The sequence below is a fragment of the Scylla paramamosain genome, chromosome 12 (assembly GCF_035594125.1).
Source record: "Scylla paramamosain isolate STU-SP2022 chromosome 12, ASM3559412v1, whole genome shotgun sequence".
NCBI lineage: Eukaryota > Metazoa > Arthropoda > Malacostraca > Decapoda > Portunidae > Scylla > Scylla paramamosain.
In genome coordinates, this window is record NC_087162.1 from 5,643,393 (window position 1) to 5,662,500 (window position 19,108).

The window sequence follows — 19,108 nt, forward strand, 5'->3', positions numbered from 1 at the left end:
AAACATCATCATCAAAGAACGCATCCTTTCTCTCAAAAACTGTACTCCCGGTTTCCAAGGGAGACGCCACGCACGCTTTTCTCATAGTAAGCACTTCTCAAGGAGCTAAGTCCAATTAACTCCAATTAGAAGTCTTATGAGGGACCATCAGTCCTTTTCACTCAGTCTTGTGAGAGTCTTGTGCCTCACAGATAGAAACTGAGCATGACAACTTCAAAGAAACTATCACGGCCTCTTAATCTTGCTTAAGTTCACGGAGCAACCACATATATAACTCAAAAAATATCCCTAACTTAACTGTAAACGACATTCAGATGATTGGAATGTGTAAGTCCAAGATGTGCATTCATCTCTTTATTAGATCATAACAGCGTGATTCTTGCATTTTACTTCTTCAACACGTTATTTACCTGTATGTACATGATAAGGGTAAACAGTCATGGCGGGAAGATAGTATTAAGTGTGTGTTCATGTATTTGCATTGGTAGGAGAAACTATCGCATGAGGGGTGTGATTTAGCAATATTTAGACAAGCTTGAATATTACTGAAGATGATGGAGGGACATGTGGGTGTTGACGCCATCGGCCGCATGTGGGATAGAAGTATTTCATCAACAGGATGTGATCTCTGCACTCATGCCCCTGAAACCTCATGACTAAACAAAGACGTTTGCTGGGAAGAGCTCAGTTCACCCCTCCAAGACTACTGTTTGGTGCCCATGTCATGCAGACACACGGCAAGACAATTAGCAGAAGCAACTTAACATTTGGATATGAATATTAAAAGATTTGGGGAAAGATTGGAAGAAAACACACACACACTTCACACACACACACACACACACACACACACACACACACACACACACACACACACACACACACACACACACACACACACACACACACACACACAGTAGCAGCTTTTTTAATAGTACATCAGTGCTACTAAACATACTACTTGTGTGCTACATCATATACATGAGTCTCCCATTCCTGGCGTCATGAGGAGCAGCATGGGGAGGTCACAGAGGGCGCCTGTCAGCCATTCCTTCCACCGCGTCGTGCTACCAACAACCAGGGTGAGTTGACGCCGCGCCTTCGTCTCTGCGACAACACATCACTGCAAGGTCAGCACTGCCTGGCTTGCGTCTTGAAGGGCTATATATGCAGCTGAAGGCAAACTCAAGACTCGAGTTAATCCTCAGGAGAGTAAGATTGAGAGGAATGGAGAGTTGCCCTGGATAATTTTCTTTCTCATTTAGCTATGTGTTATCATTAAGAGAGGCCGACGAACATTTTCCATTGAGATGTATGTCTTCTTTATTTTTTTTCGTTTTTTTTCTGCCCCACGTCTTCTTCATTTTTTTCCTCCCCTCTTTACTCAATAAACTGAGACTTTGAGAGATGTCAAAAATTCTGTTAATCTCCAGGAATGAGGAGGAAAGATCCAATGATTGGAGGAAGACAGACGAGGACTGGGGAGGAAATATATAATGAAGGGGGAAGAAAGAGGAGAAATGAGGAGGAAAGGTAGGAGGAGGAGGAGCGAGCGAAAGGTAGGAGAGCAGGAGGAGGAGGAGGAGGACCTGGGGAAAGGTAGGATGATAGAGGAGGAGGAATGTGAAGATGTGGGTTGTAAGAAAGGAGAATGGGAAGGAAAAAGCTAGATAGGAGGAAGAACGGGAAGGAGCTGTACGTGTAAAATAATGCGATGAAGGAAAAATTAAACGGAGAATAAACGGGAAGAAATGAAGTAAAATTAAGGAATAGAAAATGGAGGAATGGGGAGGAAAAAGAGATGAAGTGAGGAACGAGGAACATGAGGAATAGCAAAAAGTAAAATAAAATGATAGGAAGAAGGAAGATTGAGAGAAAGAAAAAAGGAAATGGAAAAAAGAGTGGGTGATAGGGAAACAGGAGAAATATGAGAAAAAAAAAAGATAAAATGATTGGGAGAAGGAGCAAGAATGGGAAAGAAAGCGAAAAAATAGAGAAAGGTGAGAAGGAAAGAAGAGATAGATGTAGTGGAGAGAATGAAAAGAGAAGTAGAAGATGAATATGAAAAATAAACAGTGATATTAAAAGAAGAGATTGTGATGGAGAGATTGATGAGAGTAGAGGAGGAATGGGGAAAAACAAACGGAAATAATGGAAGAAGGGATTGTAGTGGGAGAACCAAGGAGGTTCCGGGGAAACAGGAGCTAGTGAGTGCACCGGACTTACTAATGAATTCCAAGGCCGTGAATGTCCTGATGTGGTATTCATAAGTAAAATTCCTGCGCTGACAGGTGAATGAAGATGGCAAGGACAGGAAGGGGAGTGGTGACGCCATTCTTCTCTTCACGCACTGGACAGTGACACGGCGCGCAGGTGACGTGAAGCCTTCAGTTACCTGTGCCTGCGTGGCTGTCAGGGGAGTGTGTCAAGGATCAGTGTGTGGGGAATTGGTGATTTTTTTTTTTTTTAAGCTTTTCATTTCATTCTGTTGTCTGGATATTGTGTTTATTTCATTCTGTTGCCTGTTACTACTGCAACAGCAATAGCAGCGGCAACACCAAATGATGATGATGATGATGATGATGATGATGACGAGAGTAAAAGAAATAATAATAATAATAATAATAATAATAATAATAATAATAATAATAATAATAACAAACAACAACAACAACAACAACAACAACAATAGTAACAGTAATAATAATAATAATAATAATAATAATAATAATAATAATAATAATGATAACCAATAAAACGTCTAGAAGGCGATTGACCAGCGAAGCTGTTAGTAATGCAACAGTGGAAGCACCCCGCACATCGCACACTTGCCTAATATTCAAATCGGTCTAGCTCAAACCTTTGCGAGAGCCCAGTGGTTGTGCTGTATACCGGTGGAGAGGAAATGTTATTCTTTCGTCATTGGTATCCATCCGCTCTCGTTGAGACAAAAGGAAGTTGGTGAATATTGCAAAAAACTGACGGTCACTTTACAATAAGTTTTATTCTGTATTTTGAGCATGCGCAGGAGTGTTGCAAATTTGACATGCCTTTTCGTTACAACTTGTATTATTTTCTATGAACAACAAAATTTGAGTTTGATCAGTTAATTAGTTAAAAAGTTGGAATTTTGACATTACACATGCGCAGCACTACTTAAAAGTTGACTTAAGGAATTTTAGAGAAATTCCATTTTCGATACTTTACACTTTTTGCAAGTTACCCATTATCTTCATCCATCAGAAGATTTGAAAGCTATATCATAAAACTGACAGAGCTGTGCTATCATGTGGTGCTAATTTCGATACGATCGGCCGCGTAGTTCAAGAAATATTAGCGTTTGAATAGCGTTACGGTCGGGCCGGGCAGGACCGAGCTGGGCCGCTCAAAATGAAACTTTGCTTCTCTCGTAATAATGATAAATTAGAATGGAAATATATAACAGTAGTATTAGTATTAGCATTATTATTAGTATTAGTGGTAGTAGCAGCTGCAGTGACAGTAATAGTAGTAGTAGTAGTAGTAGTAGTAGTATAAGTAGCAGTAGTATCAATGATGATTATAATAATAATTATAATAATAATGATGATAATAATAATAGTTATTATTATAATTAGAATGGAAATTTTGGTGGTGGTAGTAGTAGTAGTAGTAGTAGTAGTAGTAGTAGTAGTAGTAGTAGTAGTAATGATGATAATAATAATAATAATAATAATAATAATAATAATAATAATAATAATAATAATAATAATAATAATGTACCTACAATGTAACCGGTCGACACGTAGCCATGTTGTTTAATTCCTGGAGCGTGGTCACACAAGGACAAATTAAGAGGCAGGCAGGGCGCGAGGCTTCGGTCCCTGCACACACTCCTGGACTGCCGTCTTGAACAGGGGCTCTTGTATATTCAACAGTGTATTTGTCAGAAAGAGAGAGAGAGAGAGAGAGAGAGAGAGAGAGAGAGAGAGAGAGAGAGAGAGAGCAACCGGATAATATTGATTCAGATAATCAGAGGATGTCATTTGTCTCTATTTATTTGGTTTGCGTGTACATATTCACTTCCTATTAACTATGGACTATTTACTAAGAGTCATTGTGTTCCTTGCAGGTGAGTGTGAGACTGACATCAGCCAACTGATCGCAGATCGAGAGTGAGGGAGTTTGGGCTGTCTTGAGGTGACTCCAAGGTGTGATTAGTGGCGGAGTGAGAGTCAGAGGGAGTGTGAGAGTCAGGGGGAGTGTGAGAGTCAGTAGGAGTGTGAACATGAGAAGTGTAAGGGTCGTGTTGTGTGAGAGAATGAGAGGGAGTGTGAGGGTTAGTGGGAGTGTGAGAATCAGTCACATTATAATCCATGTGGGCGTCTAAATGGTTGTGGTCTTCAACGTGCGAGTCAGGCAGGTCGTCCTCAATGTGTGAGGAGTCCGTGGACTCCTCGGCGGGGTCTTGCAGCGGGTCGTCATGCTCGTGGGTATCGTCGGGGCGTGCGGGTAGCGGTCGGAGGGAGTGGATGATCGGATACTCGACGCGGTATCCGTTTTCGTCAGCCACGTAGTGCACATCAACGATGGTGCCGTCTGGGAGGGGGTACCTGCAGGAAAGACCAAAGAGTGTAATGTTAGTCTAATTAACGGCTTCATTCCTCAGCGCAAGTTGTGTCAAGCTGTGTTAGTTAACTCATCGCTTCATTACTTGTCTGGTGTCAGGTGTGGTGTTGAAGGTTACCGAACGATGATCACTCGATTTCCAAACTATTTGTACCTGAATGTTCTTGGAATGAAGGTGTATAATGATAATAATGTTTTATCATAATGCCGTCAGCTATGCATGACTCACCTGAAAGTACCACGGATGTTTTGGCCCTCGATCCCCGGGGTGCCTTCCGCCTGCACATTAATTCCGTTGGAACTCTTAAAACCATACTGGAAGTGCCCGTCCCCATCATCAGTGTGGTGGTAGCTAAGGATGGTTGCCAGGTGATCCTGTTCCCCGAGGTGCGGAGCGCCCCACGTGGAGGCCACCAGGAGGACGAGCACCAGCTGGGGCGTGAAGCCCTTAGTCTTAGTGGTGAGACATCACATCACATCAACATAGACTTCACTATTAAAAAGATGCCTCTGTTTTTCAGTAGAATGTTAAGCTAGAGAGAGTCTAGCAAGATACAAGCGCCACCACTACTCACCCCCTGCATGATGGCGGCGCACCTGTGTACTGAAGGCATGTCTCGTGCTGTGGCTGTACATATACACCCCCCTCAGATGTCCGGCGCCTGAAAGGTAGCGAGACACATGGGAGGAATGTAGCTACCTAAATCTTTATGTAGTGCACGTTCCTTTTACCTTGCTGTCCCTGACTTCCCGGGCCACCAACCTCTCCTCAACACCCACGACGAGGAACCTGACGGGGAAAATCTCCACTAGCTTGACAAAAAAAAAATTCATGATTTGCTGAGGAATAGGAATGAAAGGAATCCGTGAACACTTTAGATGCTGTGGGTTGCTGCTCACATCCTGAGTGTCACATGATGTGCGTGCCACGGGTCGTGGATCGAGGATAGATAATAAATACTTCGCGTGTCCACCATTCCCCAGACTGAGGACACGGGGAGGGCTGACACCGCATCCCAAGAATTGTATCAGTGTTTATCAAGTAATATTAGTAACCCTGCACAGCACTTCTCTACGCGCCATGTCTGAGGCTCATTATAACCTTGAGGCGCAGAACAAATCTTCGACGTTCATGCACGAGTGTCATAACCTGGACTAGCCGTGGAGCAGCCAGAGAGTGACGTGAGACCAGGTGCTGAAAGGTTCCCGATTCTGGTCACCTGAGTCACCGATGCTGCTGGCTGTCTCCTGCATTAACGTTATCATCATTAATTTCCTCTGGGCAAGATGGAAGGTACTGAGAATGCATAATGTGGAAAATGTGTGAAGAAAAAGAATAGCCAGCCTCGTGTACCTAACCTGAGGACCCACGTGGCCGTTCTTGTTTCCATGCTGCGTGTCAGCCTTAGTGTGTATCTATCCGGCGTTGGGAAATAGGTTCATACGCACAGTAAATACATTATACAAAGCCACGCGTCTCCTTGAACGAGTTATGCATGTGAAATCATCACCATCATCGAAAAACGTGTTGCTTTGCTCCCTCCTTCCCTTCTTTCTCTCGCAAACTGAACTCCCACTTTCCGAGTGAGCCGCCACGCACGCTTTTCCAGTGTGAACACTTCTCAATGAGCTAAGTTACCTGTAACCTAACTGCAAAAGATATTCATATGATTGGAACGTGCCAGTCCAAGATGTGCATTGATCTGTTCATTAGATCATAACAGCGTGATTCCTGTATTTTACTTCTTCAACACATTATTTGCCTTAAATGCATGCTAAAGATAAGGTGTCATGGCGGGAAGATAGTATTAACTGTGTGTTCACGTATTTGCATTGGTCGGAGAAAATGTTTTGCATGGGTGGTGTGATTTAGCAATACCTAAACAAACATGAATATTATTGAAAGTGATGGAGGGATGTGTGCGCGTTGACGCCACCCGCCGGATGGAAGTATTTCAACAACAGGATGTGATCTTGTTGGGAGGATCTCAGTCCACCCCTCCAGATTGCTGTTTCATGCCCACGTCATGCAGACACACGACAAGACAGTCAGCAGAAGCGACTTCAATATCTGGATCTGAATATTAAAAGATTTGGGGAAAGATTGGGGGAACACACACACACACACACACACACACACACACTGACAGCTTTTTAATAGTGCATCAGTGCTACTAAAAATACTACTCGTTTACTACATCACATACACGTCATGAGGAGCAGCATGAGGAGGTCACAGAGGGGGCCCGTCAGCCACTCCTTCCACCGCGTCGTGCCACCAGCAACCAGCCTGTTGACGCCGCGCGTTCTTCGTCTGTGCAACAACACAACACTGCAAGGTCAGCACTGCCTGGCTTGCGTCTTGAAGGACAAACTCAAGACTGAGAGGAATGGAGACTTGCCCTGGATAATTTTCTTTTTCCATCAGTTATATGTTATTATTAAAAGAGGACGACGAACATTTTCTATTGCGATATATTTTTTCTCTCGTTTTTTTTTTTTTCTTTTTTGCTGCACTTCTCCATTCTGCTCCCTCCCTTCTTTACTCAATAAACTGAGACTTATAAAGACGTCAAAAATTCAGCTTATCTCAAGGAATGAGGAGGAAAGATGCAATGATTGGAGGAAGACAGACGAGGACTGGGGAGGAAATGTAACATGAAGGGGGGGAGGTAGAAGGAGAAGGAATGAGGAAGAAAGGTAGGAGGAGGAGGAGGAGGAGGAGGGGCGGGGAAAGGTAGGGTGATAAAAGGAGGAGAAATGTGACGTGAGGCCTTCAATTACCTGTGCCTGCTTGGCTGTCAGGGGAGTGTGTGGGGGATTAGTGATTCATTATTTTTATTTAAGGCCTTTATTTCATACCATTTCCTGGAGACCTTGCTTATTTCATTCTCTTGCCTGGATACCGTGTTTGTTTCATTCTCTGGTCTGAATACCGTGTTTGTTTCATTCTCTGGTCTGAATACCGTGTTTGTTTCATTCTATGGTCTGAATACCGTGTTTGTTTCATTCTATGGTCTGAATACCGTGTTTGTTTCATTATGTGGTCTGAATACCGTGTTTGTTTCATTCTCTGGTCTGAATACCGTGTTTGTTTCATTCTATGGTCTGAATACCGTGTTTGTTTCATTCTCTGGTCTGAATACCGTGTTTGTTTCATTCTATGGTCTGAATACCGTGTTTGTTTCATTATGTGGTCTGAATACCGTGTTTGTTTCATTCTGTGGTCTGAATACCGTGTTTGTTTCATTCTGTGGTCTGAATACCGTGTTTGTTTCATTATGTGGTCTGAATACCGTGTTTGTTTCATTCTATGGTCTGAATACCGTGTTTGTTTCATTCTGTGGTCTGAATACCGTGTTTGTTTCATTCTCTGGTCTGAATACCGTGTTTGTTTCATTATGTGGTCTGAATACCGTGTTTGTTTCATTCTATGGTCTGAATACCGAGTTTGTTTCATTCTCTGGTCTGAATACCGTGTTTGTTTCATTCTATGGTCTGAATACCGTGTTTGTTTCATTCTGTGGCCTGGATACCGTGTTTGTTTCATTCTGTTAGCAGGATACCGCGTTTATTTCATTCTGTTTTCACCACGGTCGGGTGGAGATTAAGTTTTACGCATAGTGGTATTGAGAGACCAGCCGACCTGCCGCTAAGCTCCGGCCCTCTTTGTAGTGGAGTTATAGGTACCAATACACGTGATCTTTACCATATAAATATGTACATTTTGTGCGTAGTTGTATGAGATCATTCTAAGCTTGTAATTAATATGTTATTAAAGCTTGTTTTTTATTGATTTGTTAACTTGATACTAAATTATTTTCTAAGGGACATGAACATCCAGAAAGATTGTGATTGCGGAATCCAGCTATTATGGCGTGTACGAGACGTAATACCTTTTTTTTCACTAATTATTGTCTGTACCAGGCATCTAAAGAACATAAAATTATTGTAATCTATCACCAGACCTACTTGACGGCATTTCATACAGAGAAAAATCCTTTTTTTTCAGAACGTGTAAGAATACCGTTGACATGCGTAAGGAGATGCCATCAGCTGCTGTGTTTCCGTTATGTTGTTAGTTTATACATTGTAAAACCTTTTCTGGTATTATAATTACCTCAAACGGAAAATCGTGTATAATAAGGCTAATTTTTGTAAATATCGCAGATCTGCCGTGTCCTTTCTGACTGCCGTAGGCAACTTCCTCCCCATCAGCAGTCAGCCTTTCCATTGTCCTAAAATTAGCGTGTAACACTTTTAAGAATCGTATCAGAACAAACACAGCCCCTGTTAGTTTTTAGATTCTTACCAAAACGTGACAGGGTGTTCAGTGCCAAGTGATCAGTGGCTGGGACTGACCAGGAGAGGACAGCAAGTTCATGCATGTTGGCTGATGGGGCAAAGCGGCCGCCATGACGGCCTCCTCGCTGTTTACAACACGATTGTGTGGCAATGTGTGCCTGTTCTGAAATCACTTTGCCCTAGGAGGATTTTACTGATCATAGCTCCTTCATAAATACACAACTTAGAATGAAAAAAAATGTATATTTTCTCTTTAATCGCTGGAAATGAGGAGGCATCAGTGAGAGGGAGAGGTACACTTTAGTACACCGACTTCAGTTTGTCATTTGAAAAGCTCTTCATAAAAATATCACCCAGTGTTCTCTAGCATCTTCAGTCTACATCAGTATATTTAATTTCAATAATTTAGGCTCCTTGCAACTTCTGAAGTCACTTCAATGGGGAAGAACAATAAATATTAAGCTGCAACTCAACAGACATGCTGGCGCCACCAGCCAGGGAGGGGGTGGCCTCCCGACAGGATAATGCTGAAGATTCCGCTATTTTGCGTTAGTTTTGTGTAGATGTCAGTACCTAGAGATATTACGTTACGAAGCGACCGTTGGTGTATGGGGACGAGGGATACGGCTATTCTTTAATCTATTTATGTCGCCTCTCAAACTCCTCACCAATTAAGCACCGCCGTCTTTTTCCTCTTCCTTTCCATTTCCCTCTTCTCATTCACCAATTGAAGCTCATCTTACCACTCACATTTTCCCTCCACTTTATGCACCCATTCTTTTCCCATTATCCTTATGTTCCTCTTACTCCCTTTATTCCCTCGCACCTACTGACACCCTTCATATCCCTCACTATTTATTTAATTTAATGCATTTTTTCTTTTCTGCTAGCTTTCCTTGCCTCTTTATTCCTCTCTTTCCCCTTCCTCTCACTAAGCCCCATCATACTCATCATGAATTAATTCCACAAAATTCCTTTCCTCTATTCTTGTGTACCTTCTTATTGCGCCTTTTCACCTATTCCATTAATAAAAAATAACATCCTATCCGTCTGCATTCCTTCCATTCCGTTCATCCACTCCATTCTCACGCACTTTTTTTCCTGTTCCTTCTCTTTCAGCTCCTCTCCGCTAGACAGACCGCGCCCTCTCTCCCAAAACAGGACACTTGGCAAACACAACGCCACGTCCTTTCCTCCGCGACACCCAGACTCCCGCACCTCAGGTTATGCCGGCACACAGGGGCATCTCGAGTCGCGGCACATCTTGAATCAAGCAGTCAAGGTTACAGACAGACTTAGTACTCATGAGAGGACGTAACCAAGGTCCTGTCGCCAAATATAGCAGTCAAATATTTCCGTTCTTTGTCTCGTCTTCTTGTGTGTGTGTGTGTGTGTGTGTGTGTGTTTAACCTGAGCAAGCACAAGGGGTCGTATCTGTGAGTTGGGTTTGATGACTGTGGTAAGTGTCAATGTGCTTCTTGTTTGCTCGTTGATGGATGATTTTGGCGAATGAGGATGAGTGGTTTTGTGGTCTTGTGGTCTTGTGGTCTTGTGGTCTCGGCCTGGCTGGCAGAAGGGAAGAAAAGGCGCTGGTAGTGTGTTGGTGTTTGTGTTGTGTGGGGGGGATTCTTTTCTTGGAGGTAAATGTTTGGTATACAGCTGAGGGTTTGTTTTGACTTAGATCATGCTGTTTACTTTTTTTTTTTTCCATTTTATTATAATGTTTTCACGGGTGTTTTTTTTTTTGTTCTCTCTCTCTCTCTCTCTCTCTCTCTCTCTCTCTCTCTCTCTCTCTCTCTCTCTCTCTCTCTCTCTCTCTCTCTCTCTCTCTCTCTCTCTCTCTCTCTCTCTCTCTCTCTCTCTCCGTAGCACACACACACACGTGACATAGTGTAATCAACATCGTTCTGATGCTTAAAAGGCTTTATTGTTCATGTATCGACTTAAGGTATTGTGTCCAGAGGCAGCGGCTCTTGACAGAGGTGGGTCAAAATTGTTAGCGCCTTACCGCGCCGCCCGTGTCTGAGAAGGTTAGCTTATTCGAAGGTGATGCCCTGCTCGCGCTGCTCCTCGGCGATGCGGATCTGCTCGATGGCGTGGGCGGGGAGAGGGTGGGGCGTGGGGTTCAGCGGGGACTCGGCGCGGTAGCCATTCTCGTCGGCGAAGAAGCGAACCTCGGCCACAGTGCCGTCAGGAAGGGTGAACCTGAGGACGAGTGGCAGCAAGGTTGTGAGTGGCGCCTCGATGGAGCAATGCCTGCAGTTCACAGTTCACACAGCAGAATGTTTATCACGACTCACCTGTAGGTTCCCTCCATGTTGCTCTGGCCTTCAGCTCCACGGGTGCCGGACACGTCCACGGCGATGCCGTTGTCGGCCTCAAAAGCATACTTGAAGTTGCCGTCCCCGGAATCCGTACGTTCCTCATAGACAATTGCTACGGGCCTGTCCTCCACCGGCTGCGAGCCTTGCTCCAATTGGGGAGCAGCGGCGACGGCAGCGACCAGGCAGGCGAGGAGCACCTAGCGTGGTAAGAACAAAGTGAGTCTCGGCAGGAGACTGGGAGGTGAAGTGCTTTGGACACTTTACAATATTATAATTTATGAATACACACAAAGAAATTATGTTTCATGATATCGATCAGTCTGACATTGAGGTGACCGCCGGGACACTCAGGGTCCGTGGCGGAAAGTTCTGGGCGAGGCGAGTACTTACGAGCTTCATGTTGGCTGAGAAAGGTGTGCATCAACAGAGAGCGAACCGCCTTATATACAGTGTCTGGGGTGCGATTCTCGGTATGGGGGAGGTCGGTGAAGGTTAGCAGGTTAGGGCAGGCGAGGGACAGACAGGATAACGCCCGAGGCTTTGCAGGGCTCGGTTGTGTTGCCGAGTTATCTCCTCCTCATCAGCTGCACACAATTCCTATCATTTCAAGACGTAAATCTGCTGTGGGGAGTTTGCTTTCCCGCCATCGTTAATCAACAACTGGATATGTAAACCCAGAACAATCTACGCATGTCGGCTCTGATCCACGGCTTAATTCCTGAGTACAAAGTAGAGTAGGAAACCTAAATGGTTTATGGGGCGGAGAGACGAAGAAATGACCACAGCTGCTTTCTCTTATCCGTGGTCGCAGCGGGGCGTGGGGGAGGCGTGTGTGCTGGGTACGAGGGACGTAATTGTGTAGTACTAACTTGTCGCTTTTGTGTATCTGTGCAGCCAGAGTGCCACCCTGCCTTGCTGGTGTGGGGACGGGGTGTCAGGGTGCGGTATTTTAGCAGAGTCTGGGATGGTGGCGGGCCAACAGACTCGTTTTCTGTTTCATCTGTTTTTTTTTGTAGGGGTGAATCTTGTGTGTTTAACGAAGTGGAAAGGTATGCGAGGATTATGATGTTAACACTCTCCTTTTCATTTCGAATTCCTTGCATACAGGAGAACCATTTTTCGGCATCACTCAAGCGAGGAAACCACGAAGATAGAAAAGAAAAAAAAGTAAAGATACGGGAAGATATTCTCTTTTCTACTTAAAATCTCTCGTAAGCATAGCATTTTATTACTCGACCTCACTCAAGAACAGAAACGGCGCTGAAGACTTGTTAGGGAAGACACATCACGAAGGAGCAGCAGAAGGAAGCACAAGAAGGTAGTAATCCCAGTGAACCTTAACTGCAGCATGGCGTGACTGGAAGTGGGGAGTAGACTGTTCGCTTCTTTTGCTGTTTCTTTTGTGCCGGTAGCCAGCCCCATGTACGAACCTTCTACAGCTATTTATTATTTCTCTCATCGCGTTCTCTGTTGCTCCATTTCTCTGTAACTCATCGTCAAGCACATACTTATTTCATTCTTCCTCCTCCGCGACATTTCTTCAAAGTATATTGTTTAGTATAGTACAGCATAATGAAATTTAGTGTATTAAAGTAGCATCTAACGACGTGTTTCTATGGCAACATATCGTGATGAGTTCTGGGTTTTAGATAGTTGACGGCACTGTCAGTCTCTGGTCCTGCCCAGGAGAGTCAATGGCATTCACAAAACAAGGGAAAAATAATAAACAGCTTTAATCTCATTTTTGTGCGCTCTCTCTCTCTCTCTCTCTCTCTCTCTCTCTCTCTCTCTCTCTCTCTCTCTCTCTCTCTCTCTCTCTCTCTCTCTCTCTCTCTCTCTCTCTCTCTCTCTCTCTCTCTCTCTCTCTCTCTCTCTCTTATGCATATTTGTGTTGGCATTCCATTTCCAACCACAAATTGCTACAACTCGAACGTCTTCACTTGTACATAAACTGTTGGGCGGTCTTTTATATACCACATATATTTTCATCGTATTTTCAGCAACAAGGTAACAGAGTTCTCCCCTTCTCATTGCTACCTCTCCCACCAGACGTTAGCCTCTCTCTCAGACAAAAAGGATGTTGTGACGCCCCTTAGTGTCGCGGACGTTGGGGAGGCGTTGCATGAATCAGAGGCGCCTAGTGGGAGGCGGCGAAGATAGGGTCTCGAACCTGGTCGCAGCAGGGAGGCAGACAGGCAACCAGACACACACACACACACACACACACACACACACACACACACACACACACACACACACACACACACACACACACACACACACACACACACCCGGCAGACCTCCAGACGTCTCGCCCACCTCCAGGAATGTCCCTCCATGCACCGCGGGCTTTATGGGTTTCAGTGTATCGTGTTTTATTGATGCGAGTTTATCAGCGCACCGTTGCTGCGCTACGAGAACATCATGGCTGTTTAAAAATGGAAGTTGATGTTAAGTGTTAGTGTTGAAAATTCCTTGTAGTTGTTGCATGTCGCATAAACACCAAGTGATATGAGGAGTACCTTTCGTTGGATTTAAGTGCTTGTATAAAGTTGAAATTTAACGTTTGGTGTCGTAATTTGCATGGCGAAAGAGAGTTTGGGTGCATCTTTTTCTTGCTACTTTTAAGAGCGTGAATGAGTCACTTGAATTACTTCGAGAATATGTATCCCTGTGCATGGCTGCCTCGTGACGCGGAGAGGCGAGGCAGCGGGATGACTGCGGTGTAACGTAACATTCATATACTGGAGCCCAAAGTCTTGCACAATAGATTTTTAGGCAAAAGAGCAGTATCAGAGAACTACCTCTGCTTCTCACATCCCCAGTTCCCCTTGATCTCTGCCATGCTCTTAATACAGCGCAGTCCATTAGTCGACATGTCAAGTTCTATTTGTTTTATAGACATTGAATTCACTGGTCCTGGTGACACCACTACTCTGGGCAACTGTGTGCATTGCGGTTTGCGAATGAGTTGCGTTCCTTGAAAAACGTTCATAAATTCAAACTTCGTAGATCAAAATTAATTTAGATTTTTATTTTATTTTCATCTAATGCATTTTTTTAAGTATTCTTTCATAAGTGCGAGCTCGGCAATCTCAAATGAGAATGAAAAACGAAATTATATGGTTCATAACTTAAATTCAACCTTCATGGCATGGGATTCGTTTGTACTCCGTCTGGTATATGGAGAATGTAATATTTTGGGCCCTAAAGAAGGAAAAAAGAACGGTTCTTAATTACAACAGATCGGAGCCCCAGACTAGCAGCAGTGTGCAGCGCCACCGCATTTTTTGTACACAGTGATCAATGTACAGACCTGGTCACAAGTATAGTAAGCTGCTCTCACTTCAATAGGTCATCTCTCTTCCCTCAGTCTAAAGTACACTGGCTTGATGACAGTCGCCTCACAAACATGGCGTCTGACGGAATGTTAGCAGATCAGAGAAGCAAAGACTGAGGGGAAAGCAGCACAGTGGTAGTAGTTGTGATATGTTCCTGGGTTGTTGACCATGACTATAGTTTGGTTCTTCACAACGTTGGTGTCTTCGGCCGGATTTCTGTTTGCCTTTTATTAGTTGTTCGAACTAACTATCGTATTAACAGGCAGTATACAATGAAGATCAAGCCGAAAACATCTTGAAAAAAAAAGTGAAACTAAAAGTCTGTTGCCAGTTTTAATCCAACTCCTCCTCCTCCTCCTCCTTAGAATGATGCAATCTAAAAACCTAGTAAGAACCTGAAGGCTTGATAGTGTTTGTAATCCCTTGTAATCCTCCTCCTCCTCCTCCTCCTCCTCCTCCTCCTCCTCCTTCTCCTCCTCCTTCTCTCAATCGTCTTTCACTGGCGTTCGTTCTTGCCATTCAGGCGAGAGTTATGCCCCAGACACGGACGGTCCACACATTTATGATAGGTGTGAGGGAGTGAAGGCATTTCCTGTCCCAGCGAGGAAGCACAAAGGATGGACCGCGTGGCTCGGGACGCCTACACATTCCCGCGATCTTCAACCTTCGGCTCTGCTTCGCTAGATGTTTGAGGTCTTTTTCCCAGGAGCTGTCTGTCGTTCAAACAGATTCAGACTCGGTATCGTTACCACCAACACCACCACCACTACCACCACTACCTCCTCCTCCTCCTCCTCCTCCTCCTCCTCCTCCTCCTCCTCTGTTCTTCGTCTTTAACCATTTCTCCGAGCGTCAGATGATTTTGCACTCACCACCTCGTTATTTTTTCTGCCTCCTCCTCATGGACTGTTGATTACTGCTTTTAGACTGTGTTGTAGTACCGTCTGGTGGTTCAACTGTAGTTTGCAAGTCATGTGAAGGTTAACTGATTCATTAGGCAGTTCCCAGGTGTGCTTCATAAACAACCAGAAGCAATATAAGGCCTGGTGAACTTTGTATTAGAAGTATTTGGGTTTGTGGATGCAAGAGTGAGTGAGTAACAAGATCAGATCAACGGTAATAGTACTGGTAGTGGCAGCAGAGGAAAAGAACGCCGGGCCGTGGTGTTAAGTGACTCAGAAAAGAAAAAAATGGTTCACTGAAATTGTGATCCCGTAGTATTTTGCCTTTTGAAATATTTGGGGTTGATGAAATCATGACATTGTCTGGCTGTCGGGATATCTGAGACTCCACACACTGACGGGCAGGGTGTACTGTAATGCACTGACGTCTGTGGCGTAGTGGTCCTTCCAGTGAACTCTTTGCTCCTGTTTCTTATTTAGCCCATGCCGTGATGGTCTGTGAAGCCCTTGAGATGCCCATAAGCTTGTGTTCACTCTACCTGGTCTGCTGCTGACACACACACACACACACACACACACACACACACACACACACACACACACACACACACACACACACACACACACACACACACACACACACACACACACACACACAGTAGCAGTCATAGTAGCGTGATTCGTTAACCTTATCTCCGTGCCTCGCTAAGACTCGTCCCAGCACACATTTCTGTCCAGGTGAACACATGGAAAACACGTTATTGGAAAATGACTCACATGTTCATACTGATAAGTTTATTTTTCGAGAATAATGGATGATCGTTTTCCATTACCACGGCGATATCAAACGATATTTTTTCAGCCGGACGCCATCCAGTGTGACCTCCGTGCTCCTTTTTTATCGGTTTATTATAAAATCTCAACTATGGAAATAATTATAGAACAAGAAGTCCAGATGATAACACTAAGTAGCGCAGAACTACTTAGTGTTGGTGACGAAGACGTGTCGAAAAGTTAGCGGATTCCATGAAGCGGCGTCGCTTGGTTTAGCGGGTCAGTCTCCTGCCTTGGTTGTCAAAGGTGATGCCCTGGGCGCGCTGCTCTTCGGCGATGCGGATCTGCTCCTGGGCGTGGGCAGGGAGAGGGTGAGGAGTGGGCAGCAGTGGGGACTCGGCGCGGTAACCTCCCTCGTCAGCGAAGAAGCGGATCTCAGCGATGGAACCGTCAGGGAGGGGGAACCTGTGGGAAGGCAGCAGCGAGGTAGTGAGAGGCGCCAACACGAAGGTCAGACTGAGTATCGCCCGTCACAGTGGTTTACGCGGCGGCAGGAGGGATGACTCACCTGTAGACGCCCTGCATGTTGGTGGCACCCTCAGCTCCAGGGGTGCCGGACACTTCCATCACAATGCCGTTCTCGGTCTCGAAGTTGTAGGCGAAGTTACCATCACCGGAGTCAGTTCGTTCGTCAACCAGGATTGCGATGGGCTCCTGCTCCAGCTGGGGAGCGGCGGCGGCGACGGCGAACAGGCAAGCGAGGAGCACCTGAGGGAGGTGAAACACCGTGAGCCTCTGCGCGCTCTTCCCACTGAAGAAAGAGTTAGACAAGGACGGGAGGCAGAGAGGGAAGTGTTGACGGGACCATTACCGTTAATAAGTATGTGTAAGTAAGTGAAAGTTCAAGATTTATTTTTAACTTTATAACGTTGTATATAAACGATGAAAGTATTACTTGATTATAACGTTGTATATAAGCGATGAAAGTATTACTTGATCTACAACTAAAAGATGGATTGATGTCTGTTAATGGCACATGAAAGTTTACGTAAAAAGTAAAAAAAACAAAAAAAAAACAAAAAAAAAAATGCGCGGGTTTGTCGTGCCTAGCGTGAGGCACGACTGGGTGTTGCGGCACCGGCACTTGATTAGCAGTCACCGGTATACACACACACACACACACACACACACACACACACACACACACACACACACACACACACACACACACACTTTCTCCTCTTCTTCATCAATAATTAACCATAGAAAGTCGATAGGTAGGCAGAAAGATAGATGAATATTCAAGCCGGACCGTGCGTGAGTGTTGGCCTCTCTCAGCTAGCGTGGCTCAGAGTCTGTAGAGGCTTCGAGGTGTACTTACGAACATGATGGCGGTTGCAGATGTACTGTGGACGAGACACGAGAGAGAGCTCCTTATATACGTCTCCTATGGGCCGGTTGGTGTCTTCACTTTCGGGGTCTCTCAGCGAAGGTATCGTAGAGGGGTGACTGGCCCATACCAGGTAGCGATGGGTAGTGAGTGGGTGAAGGTCGTCTGAGGGAGAAGGGTAACGGGATGAAGGGACACACTGCTGAAGGCCGGGCACTATGATATGATAGGTGCGGACGAGAGTACCTTCTGTTTTTTTAGCGAGGGAGAGAGTGGTAGGAGTGTGTGAAGGGACGCTTGCGGCAGTGAGGTTATGCTTGCTGTCTGGCTGCCTGTCTTGGCTGTCTAGAGGAGGAGGAGGAGGAGCAGGTGGTGGATGGGGTGTTATCTCTCTCTCTCTCTCTCTCTCTCTCTCTCTCTCTCTCTCTCTCTCTCTCTCTCTCTCTCTCTCTCTCTCTCATACATCACCATGTCATTTTCTTCCTTTACCGTATTCTCCTCATTTATTGACAGTATTATGATATGGCTCTCTCTCTCTCTCTCTCTCTCTCTCTCTCTCTCTCTCTCTCTCTCTCTCTCTCTCTCTCTCTCTCTCTCTCTCTCTCTCTCTCTCTCTCTCTCTCTCTCTCTCTCTCCACAACCCTACCGTTACAACAACAGCTACACCACCGTGGAATCTCAGCCAACACCCAACACCTTCCCCTTATCTACACCTTTATATCACGTAATCGCGTCATATCTACGTGCTTTCCTATTAACAATGTCGTAGTCGCTTAAACATTTCCTTAATCTGCGCCTACACCTCCTCCATCTCTCCCTCTATGTCTTCCTCCTCCAGCGCTTCCTATTATTCCACCCTCGTAACGTATGGTGACAGAGAGAGCTGCTGACGGCGGGAAGTTACGGTCTATTAAGAGACGGACGAAGGGAAGGGAGATGGAGCGGGAAGATTATTTTTGTCTACCCCAATAAGGAAGTGAGGTGAAAAAAAAAGTGAAAAAAGTGAACAATTTTGAGTTCCCGGTAAAGGGGTTTCATTTTTTTTTATCTCCTTTCATCGGTTTAAGGTCTTCTCTCTCTCTCTCTCTCTCTCTCTCTCTCTCTCTCTCTCTCTCTCTCTCTCTCTCTCTCTCTCTCTCTCTCGTCGGAAGTGAAGGTAGAAAGTGGATTTCTAAGTCTAGAAGTGAAGGAAGGTAGCAAATGTACTCGTATTGAAGTGAAGGACTCAAGGTAGAAAAGTATAGTGCAGGTGTGAGAGTTAAGGTTGAAAGTGTATTGAAAGGAAAGTAGTAAAGGAAAAATTGTGTATTGAAGATTGAAAAGCTCGTTCCCTATGCACGCCCGGGCAGGCATGGTGCCACGCAGCCTATCATTTTCCTTGTCCTTTATTACATCCATGCTATCATTGTGCAATGTTTATCAGTAATCGGTATCAGTCCGTTGCTGTCACTCGTCTCATCATGC

General features: G+C 44.9%; 3 protein-coding genes across 4 annotated transcripts; all 3 read right to left on the reverse strand.

Moving 5' to 3' along the window:
- Positions 1-4,024: 4,024 nt before the first annotated feature.
- LOC135105592 (pupal cuticle protein-like) lies at positions 4,025-5,286 on the reverse strand. Of its 2 annotated transcripts, none has more exons than XM_064013843.1 (3): positions 5,184-5,286; positions 4,838-5,061; positions 4,025-4,592 (listed from the first exon to the last, which is right to left on the reverse strand). In XM_064013843.1, exons 1-3 carry the CDS (start codon positions 5,220-5,222, stop codon positions 4,130-4,132), a joined length of 726 nt encoding a protein of 241 aa, XP_063869913.1. In that variant the 5' UTR covers positions 5,223-5,286; the 3' UTR covers positions 4,025-4,129. The 2 variants fall into 2 exon arrangements, with proteins under 2 accessions (XP_063869913.1, XP_063869914.1); XM_064013844.1 differs by having other exon boundaries at positions 4,838-5,040; positions 5,184-5,285.
- Positions 5,287-10,823: 5,537 nt separating this feature from the next.
- On the reverse strand, positions 10,824-11,765 carry LOC135105594 (cuticle protein AM1199-like). Its single transcript, XM_064013846.1, has 3 exons — positions 11,628-11,765; positions 11,214-11,434; positions 10,824-11,118 (listed from the first exon to the last, which is right to left on the reverse strand). The coding sequence occupies exons 1-3, from the start codon at positions 11,634-11,636 to the stop codon at positions 10,950-10,952; spliced, it is 399 nt and encodes a 132-aa protein (XP_063869916.1). The 5' UTR covers positions 11,637-11,765; the 3' UTR covers positions 10,824-10,949.
- Positions 11,766-16,260: 4,495 nt separating this feature from the next.
- Positions 16,261-17,793, reverse strand: LOC135105595 (cuticle protein AM1159-like). Its single transcript, XM_064013847.1, has 3 exons — positions 17,636-17,793; positions 16,823-17,022; positions 16,261-16,719 (listed from the first exon to the last, which is right to left on the reverse strand). The coding sequence occupies exons 1-3, from the start codon at positions 17,639-17,641 to the stop codon at positions 16,527-16,529; spliced, it is 399 nt and encodes a 132-aa protein (XP_063869917.1). The 5' UTR covers positions 17,642-17,793; the 3' UTR covers positions 16,261-16,526.
- Between the last annotated feature and the right edge of the window lie 1,315 nt (positions 17,794-19,108).